Source organism: Rosa rugosa, chromosome 4, assembly GCF_958449725.1.
Source record: "Rosa rugosa chromosome 4, drRosRugo1.1, whole genome shotgun sequence".
Taxonomy (NCBI): Eukaryota; Viridiplantae; Streptophyta; class Magnoliopsida; order Rosales; family Rosaceae; genus Rosa; species Rosa rugosa.
The window spans coordinates 15,415,431-15,424,443 of NC_084823.1; the positions used below are offsets into that span (position 1 = coordinate 15,415,431).

General features: G+C 39.0%; 1 protein-coding gene across 1 annotated transcript; it reads right to left on the minus strand.

Moving 5' to 3' along the window:
- Positions 1–6,874: 6,874 nt before the first annotated feature.
- Positions 6,875–8,545, minus strand: LOC133744405 (putative methylesterase 14, chloroplastic). The gene is made up of 4 exons (XM_062172519.1): positions 8,518–8,545; positions 8,355–8,434; positions 8,128–8,271; positions 6,875–7,015 (listed from the first exon to the last, which is right to left on the minus strand). The coding sequence occupies exons 1-4, from the start codon at positions 8,543–8,545 to the stop codon at positions 6,875–6,877; spliced, it is 393 nt and encodes a 130-aa protein (XP_062028503.1).
- Positions 8,546–9,013: the final 468 nt, after the last annotated feature.

A 9,013-nucleotide genomic window follows, 5' to 3' on the forward strand; every position in this document is an offset into this window, starting at 1 on the left:
AGAGGAGTTGCTCTTAGAGAGGTTGCTCTAGAGAGAACTTAGATCATCTTAGAGATGTTTTGATGTTGTGAATGTGTGTTTTAGAATGAGAGGAGAAGATGTTTATATAGGGAAGAAAAAGAAGAGTGAAATGATGAGTGGAAGAAAAATAATGAAAGTGGAGTATGAAAGTGATTTGTAAAATATGGAAAAGATAGAGAAATGATGAAATGAAAGCAAAGCATGAAGGTGCAGAAACATGGAAGTGATGATGATCTATTAAAGAGATTGTAGTAGAAAAATATATCCAAGGAAAAAAAGAAAAGCATCTAGCTTTCTTCATGTGGGTAGGAAACATGAACATGTGAATATTGAGCTGGTTTTAGGTCAGTTTCTGCCCCTTTATTCCTTCAATTATTTCTCCAACAAGACTTCAGAATGAGCCTTCGACTTCTTCATAAAAAATGTTCCACTATGAGTGTAGATCATCCTGACAAATTTTCAGAGCTTTATTCCATGCGGTTGGGCCGGAAATTCTGCTGGACCTCTTACAGGTCCAGTTTTCCAGTTTTGCTTCTGTAGAAAATTGGACTGATTGTTTGAAGGCCTTCCACTCAAAACTAGCTCTGTCACTCTTCATAAGAAATTATCCTTGGGATGTCTAGTATTAATCTGGCAAGTTTTAGCTCATTTAGATTTCATTTGGTTAGTCTTCCGCCCCTCCTTCCTTGTTTAGCTCGGTTTCTCCTAGCCGAAGTAGGAAAATGTGCTAAAAATGTGCTAAAGTTAACTTTTCATGCTTCCATGCTTCCATAGTAGGCTTGCTTTAGCCTCTAAATATTTATTTCTAACTTGTCGACAATATATAGCTTGAGCCACTGACATTGGCTCAATTTCTCCAAGACGTGCCTTGTCAAGCCAAAATGCTCATTTTGGGTCCAAACACTCTGCAAATTTCTACGAACTCAACGTGTCGTGTACTTTATTATCCAACTCCTAAATTGAGGATGTCACTTTATGAAAATTTCTGAAAATTCTCTCGAGCGCGTGGATGATTATAGAGATCGTTAGACAATTTCTCGAACGATCTCCACTAAACTCAACACACTTTTCCGGGGCTCACAGAAATGGTCATGCCAAAGCCTATATGTGTCGGAATCCCATAAGTCATCTCTCATGACATGGTTGGATTCAATAATTTGAATAGTGCCGATCGAGTTTCGAAAGTAGGCTGGACGGAGTTGATCAACTCGGCGTCGACTAGGCTATCTCCAGCAACTGTGTTCTCCGCCCTAAGGTCTCACCTGCATGTCGACTACTGAAGGTAAAATCGAAGTCTGCTCTGTGGTACTTGTGACAGGGATGAATTATGGTGTTGGAAGTGAAATTGAAGTTTGAATGCATGTGTGGATCGGGTGTTTGAGTCTTGGATTGAATTGGTTGAGTTGCATATTGAGAAATTGATCTGGATTGTGGAATAGATATTGTGGGTACAAGAGGTTCCTGTGAAAATTGATGATTAGTGATGAACGAGTAAATTGTATTGTTGTTACGATTGGGTTATGGCTGTTGTTAGTTTGAAGTAAAGGTACAGAAATTAAGAATTGGCTATGAATTTTGGGAATGGCCTAGAATGGTATTATGGGTGTCCATAGTAATTTCCGTCGAATTACTATGTGACGAAATTGTTAATTAAAGAAAAGGAAATAATATATTGGGTGGCCTTAGTAAATTACGGGTACACCTAATATATTTGAAACTAAGTCATTGCTTGATTTACTTCGACATAGTCGTAATTGGTCAAACAACGGTTAAATTTGGTCAACTCTTGGTCAAACCAGGAAAAGTTGGTTGTACGATTTGTTTAGTTCAATGCGATATTAACTATCGAAATTATGAAACTTAGGACTCCAGCTACCCGAGGAACGGAAGGTTCGTGATGTCCGAACAACGTGAAATGATAAAGCTTCGAAATCCAGTTAGGGGACTCGGGACTCTCTATTGGCTAGTGATTTTCCGTATTTGATTATATACGTGATGCATGATGAAAGTACATTGTTAGTTCAAATTTAAAATGTTTTTAAGTTAACGTGCGTATAAGATTGTTGATGGTGGTGTGTGAGAGCGGAAAGGTGGCCGATGACTTCCTTGGGGATTAGCCACCCCTAAACCTCCGGAGGGTTAGCTACACCGGTCGGACGGTGCGCAATCGCAATGACGACCCGGTTCTGTGTGTGTAGCTAGTGTGTTAAGTTTTGCGCTCTGTGACTGGTAAGGTCAGATATTGGTTCTACGGAACCAGGCCATCAGGTAAAGCGCACGTAGTTTTCTAATCATGCATCGAGTTTTTAAGTTTGTTGTTCTTATATATATATTCTCTTTGTTTTCACACTGGGCCAAAATCCAAATTATTACAAAGTTGAGTTGATTTTCAAACCTAGTGGTGGTAGAGTTTCCTGCAGAGCAGCGAGGACGAAAGCTCACCCCTACAACAGTGTCGATGCAGGTACTGTGCACTGGTGACGGGACAAAAGCGGACGGAGCTGGGTGTGCGGAATAAGTCTGGTAAACCATTGTTTGGACTTTATTCTACATTCTTTTTCTCGAACTTCGTGTTCCGAAACTTGTTGATAGTTAGCTTGTGTCAATTTTAGTTCTCATTCCTTAAAGTTCGTATCCTTCGTGTGAACATTCATTCAAGTTCTGGACAAATGAAATAGATTTCAGCAACTCAAGTTTTTCACCTCAAAAACATTTGTAGCTTCCGCTGTGTTTATACAAAAAGTTTTTCAAAAAAAAAGCCTAGCGATTCTCTAGGATGTAAATCGAGCATTCGGTTTATGTTTTAGAGACTCACGGCACTGTAACTAGCTTAGGCTGGTGAGGTGCAGCTTGGGGCGTTACAGTTTGGGATATCCAGGTCGTGATATGATGATCCGCATATTAAAAATTTCACACGGACATAAATTCCTTAGAACGAAAAGAAGTAAAAATCAAATTTTGGACCGAGAAGGAGCACCTATGCCTCACGGCGCCGTACCCTTGTAAATCCGGCCATCTATGGCCGGCGCCGCCGTCCCCCTGCGGCCCAATAGTGGCATTGACGCCACATATGCTTCCGTGCTTCCAAATTCTACTTCTACAGTCAATTGTGACTTCATGGCTCAACCAAAATCCTCATTGGTTGCTTCAAAAACCCATCTTTCGTTTTGCAAAGCTTGCTCTTTAGCAAAATTAGGATCGAGATTATCCTATGCAAAGGACATTAAAGAAAATATTCCATTCTTACAAAGAATCCGAGGTGATATTTGTGGACCTATTCAACCACCTTGCGGACCATTTAGATATTTTATGGTGTTGGTTAATGCATCGACACGCTGGTCACATGTCATGCTTTTGCCCACAAGGAATGCTGCATTTGCTAAACTCCTAGCACAAATTATTAATTAAAGGGCAAACCACCCTGATCATCCTATTAAGTCCATACGACTTGACAATGCTGGGGACATAAAAAACTTTTGATGATTATTGCATGTCCATTAGGATTGAAGTTGAACATCCAGTTCCTCATGTTCACACCCAAAATGGTCTCGCAAAAGCTGTCATTAAACGACTACAAATGGTCGCTAGAGCATTGGTAATGCACACCAATCTCCCTATTTCTACTTTGGGCTATGCAATATTGCATGCAGCTGTGCTTATTCGTATGAGACCCACTGCCACTCAACCTTTTTCTACATCCCAGATGGTGACTGGGTATGAGCCTGATGTCTCACACTTACACATATTTGGGTGTGTAGTTTATGTGCCAATTGCGCTGGCACATCGCACCAAAATGGGTCCTTAAAGACGATTAGGCATTTATGTTGGATATGACTCTCCAACTATTATCCTCTACTTAGAACCCTTGACAGGCGATCTCTTTACCGCTAGATTTGTGGATTGTCACTTTGATGAGACAGTCTTCCCGTCGTTAGGGGGAGATAAGAACATAAATGTTCAACAAGAACGACAAAAATTGTCGTGGTCTGTCCCCACTTTGTCTTATCTTGATCCCCGAACCGCACAGTCTGAAATTGAAGTGCGAAGAATTCTTGATCTTCAGAACGTAGCAAATTCGTTGCCTGATGCTTTTTCGGATATCGCTAAAGTGACGAGATCACACATACCTGCTGCAAACGTGCCTGCAATGATTGATGTCCCTAAAATTAGGGGACATAATGCCATCTCTAGGGAACCTGAGCATGGCGCCAACGTCTCTTTCATATGGTGACATTGTGGCTAGGCCCATGGTTCCTGCTAGGAAGCGCGGGAGGCGCAAAGGTTTGATGGATTCTCGCCCAAGAAAGAAAGCGAGTTTGGCACAAAATAATCCATTAATCATCGATGTAAATAATCCGTCTCATGAGAATATTCTGGATTATGGTTATGTCCAAGAAACATCATTGGGGGACGCTCCAATATCAGAACCAATTCCAAAGAATAGGGAGATCTCCATGAATTACACTAGTGTACATGAGATGATAAATAGAAACTCTATTTCTATTGATGATGCCTTTGCATATTCTGTTGCAAAAGGAATTATAGAGTATGATGATATCGAACCTCGCTCTGTTGAAGAATGTCAACGAAGAGCGGATTGACCTAAATGGAAAGATGCGATACAGGCTGAATTAGATTCACTAGCAAAGAGACAGGTATTTGGGCCTATGACGCAGACACCCCCAAATGTAAAGCCTGTTGGCCATAAATGGGTCTTTGTTAGGAAGCGTAACGAGAAAAATGAGTTTGTTAGATATAAAGCCCGCCTTGTGGCGCAAGGTTTCTCACAACGTCTTGGGATCGACTACGAGGAGACATATTCTCCCGTAATAGACGTTATAACGTTCCGCTACTTTGTCAGTTTGGTAGTTTCCGAAAAACTTGACATGCAGCTTATGGATGTACGTGGTTACAACATATCTCTATGGGGATCTAGATTTAGAGATATATATGAAGGTCCCAGATGGACTTCAATTACCCAAATCAAGTGGCTCTAAACCACGGAGTGCGTTTTTAATAAGATTAAAACGCTCACTATATGGATTGAAACAATCTAGACGGATGTGGTATAACCGTCTAAGTGACTACTTGATTAGGAAGGGATATATCAACAATGAAATATGCCCATGCGTGTTCATTAAAAGAACAAGTTCCGGGTTTGCAATTGTAGCAGTTTATGTCGATGACATGAATATAATTGGAACTCTAAATGAGTTAAAGGAAACTGCTAAATATTTTAAATTCGAATTTGAGATGAAAGATCTTGGGAAGACACGGTTTTGTCTCGGTTTAGAACTCGAGCACCGTAGTAATGAGATTTTGATCCATCAATCTGCATATACTCAGAAAATTCTAAGGCGCTTTAATGAAGATAAAGCAAAGCCTGTGAGTACTCCCATGATTGGTCGTAGTCTTGAGCCTGGAAAAGATCCATTTCGTCCAAAGGATGAGGACGAAGAGTTATTAGAGGCCGAAGTGCCCTATTTAAGTGCAATAGGCGTATTATTGTACTTAGCTCAATGCACAAGACCGGACATCTCTTTCGCAGTGAACTTGTTAGCTCTACATAGTTCTACACCAACACGCCGCCATTGGATTGGTGTAAAGACAATCTTTTGATACTTAAAACGTACGATTGATATGGGCCTATTTTATCCCTATAGAGAGAGGAGGATTGACTGAAAATTGGGATCGGACCCCATATGGCAAGTCGCCGCCGTCCAAGGTATGGCCACTAGCCATGTTGCCGGCGCTAGCGCCGCCGCCACCAATGGTGGTCGGCATTCTCCTCCTCCCCTCCATCAAAATGACAGTGATGTTTTGATGGGTTTTGCTGATGCAGGGTATCTCTCTGACCCTCACAAATGCCGCTCCCAAACATGTTATGTCTTCACCATGGGAAGCACTGCGATATCTTGGAAGTCTACAAAACAGACTCTTGTTGCTACTTCCTCAAATCATGCAGAGATTATTGCTCTACATGAAGCCGTGCGTGAATGCATATGGCTAAGGTCTGTAATTAGACATATTCGAGGAACTTGTGGTTTGAAGTCTATCACAGATGAACCTACATGCATTGATGAGGATAATGCAGCTTGTATATATCAAACAAATGAAGTTAGGTTTCATCAAAGACGACAACACCAAGCATATATCGCCTAAATTCTTTTATAATCAGCAACAACAATCACTTCTAAAGATTGAAGTGAATCAAATTCGATCAGAGGATAATGTAGCGGACTTATTCACTAAGTCGTTACCTAAATCCACCTTCGAAAAACATGTGAAGAGCATTGGATTGAGAAAGTTATCTGAACTCCCATGATTGTAACAATCAGGGGGAGATATCGACATCAGGGGGATGTATGATGTCTACATGTTCAATCTCGAAGAGTGAAGGACGTGTTGTACTCTTTTTCTCCTCCTCGAGGTAGTTTTTGTCCCACAGGGTTTTTCACTCGAGCAAGGTTTTTAACTAGGCAACGGATGAAGCGTCACCACCAAGTTTGAGCGGCACAAGGGGGAGTGTTGAAGAATGTTGACATTTGTGTGCCTTATCAAAGTAGGATTAGTTCTATGATTGTAATAGGAGAGAAGGTTCTAGAATTGCTAGTCCTATTCGGAATAGTTTTCCTTGTATCATTAGAATATGTACTTTGTAATCCCTATATATAGGGCTCCTATTATCAATAGTGGAATACACAATTCTCTTATCAATCTCTCTCAATTATCTTATTCTTAAACAAAAATAAGAAAACCGATGTAATTTATGCAAAAGTGCTGCTTCATGAAAAACTATTAGGAACCGAAACTAGGAAGAACTTGGACAAGTTTATCTGCTTTAGTTGCGACGTCATACCTTTGCAGGAGATTGATTGAAATATAACCCTTTCATCTGTTCTTTCTCAAACATAAATCCTGTAGGAGGCTGGTCTTTTCCATTTCCATGAATCATAAACGTTGATTGTTGCATAAAATCTTCAGCAGAACCAAGCTGCAATATAGATTTCCTTATCAGAACAAGAACATTGTACTTTCAAGAGTTGACATATTTTTCCAATAAATTATTCACAGTCAAATATCTCATTTATCGTCCCCAATATTACCAATTAGTTTCAAGTAAAGTGACTCTCCTATGTCCTTATAATCACAATTCTAGACATACACTGAATAAATTTCTACTAATGCAAATAGAAAAGCTCTAGATTTTTCTTTTACCAAGTACAAGAAAAAAAAAAAGAGAGAAAAAGAGGACCTGCAAAGAGAAAGTCGTGCTGCTTTGAGGATGAAACCATGATAATACACGAAGGAAAACAAAATGGGTTGCCTGACTAACAATTTCTAAAAAATTACTTCACTGGCCCTCGTCATTAATAAGGACACAAGCATAACTTTTCTAATATTTTTAGGAGGATACCAACCAACTCTTCAGTATGTGGAGTTTTGTACTTCTCAAATTTAGAGAAAATATCGATAAATCACGCATTGTCAGAAAGTAAGGGGAAATTCTAGTGTGCTGGTATGTATCCCATACCCACACTTACAAAGTGAGAACAAATTTGTTCTCAAAATTGTAATTTGAGTCCTACTTTGTGTAGTCTTTTGTTCTAATAATGGTAATTACACCTCTTACGACACTTTTACAAGTTTTGAACAAATTCGTTGTCAATATTGTAATTTTTGTTCTCAATGTTGTAAATAGTGTAAATGAATATGATAAATTTTGTTCTCAATGTTGTAATTTTGGTTCAAATATTTGTAAATTTTTGTTCAAATTTTTGTTCTCATAATGGTAGGTACCATAGCTTGTCTCGAAAGTAAGATAGTATGATTTGATCACGACCGTTCATATAGACAAGAATCAGATGTGAATCTTCAAGATGTGGTTTTTATTGATAATCTATCAACATAAAACTAGTGTCGGCCTTATTTCTTATTAGAACCTGTTGAAGATGAACCCCTGACTATATAACTATCCCTCTCAAATCTCAAAGAAAAATGAAGGAGCATATGGTGTATGTTGTTCAGAAGTGGTTCTATAAATCCCCAAGTTTAACATTCTTAATTGATGTTAGGCCCTATCTGGGATATAATAAAATATTTTACCTCTTCAGCAAATACGTCAAAGGGTCTCTGATCATTAGACACCATAGTGGCACAGATGAATATTGCTTTTGAAATTTTTTGCGGAAAGTGCTCCAGTGCATAAGAAACACAGGCACCACCACTACTGTGACCAACCAAAATAACCTGCACAAGAATTACACAGAATTTAATTTTAACCATACATTACTTGCAAATTGCAATTGGTTGAATAATACACAGCTTGTAACCTTTTCATTCTCTGGAAGGTTTTGTAGATAGTCAATCAATGGTTTTGAATACTCTGCTAAAGTAGCAACAGAGCTAGAATCTGTGAGATCAATACCAGAACCCTTGAGATCAAAGGAAGTGGGAAGCAATCCTACTTCCTCCAGCAGAGTAATTGTTTTGTACCAACACCATGCTCCAAACCCTTCTCCATGTATTAAAATAAACTTTTTAGTCGTAAGTTATCCAAATTTTCAGGTACCTGGACAACGAAATTAATAATCATGCAGATCAGTTCAAGGGAGGATGAACATGAAAGAGTAAATCACCACATCATTGTAGTAACTGATTAGAATGGTTGAAAAGTGCTTGTTTGCATCAATATTTGCAAGAAAAGGAGGCAGAGTAGCAATCAAAAGATAGGAGAAGTAGGAAAAGGTGATAGCTTAAGGAAATTTAGAGTTCTACCAAGAATTTTTTTGCATTTTAACGTTAGAAGAGAAAGACTACCATAATGGGTTGCAAGATCCAGTGTTAAACTTTAGACCTATATATAAAAGTTATGACATTTCGCAGCCCAGGTAAACAAAAATTGGATTCAAACAACTTTATCTTTCTAGCATTCAAGTGCACTTTTCTACGCATCATAATACATTATTCACAGAAAGGCCAAAAACGTACT

What these genes read in the sequence shown, in the direction of transcription:
- LOC133744405 (XM_062172519.1), bottom strand. Translation starts at nt 8,545, where the DNA reads ATGGAGAAGGGTTTGGAGCATGGTGTTG. An exon ending in ACCTTCCAGAGAATGAAAAG is followed by an intron (nt 8,272 to 8,354) that starts GTTACAAGCTGT and finishes ATTCTTGTGCAG; the next exon opens with GTTATTTTGGTTGGTCACAG. An exon ending in TTGACGTATTTGCTGAAGAG is followed by an intron (nt 7,016 to 8,127) that starts GTAAAATATTTT and finishes TCTATATTGCAG; the next exon opens with CTTGGTTCTGCTGAAGATTT.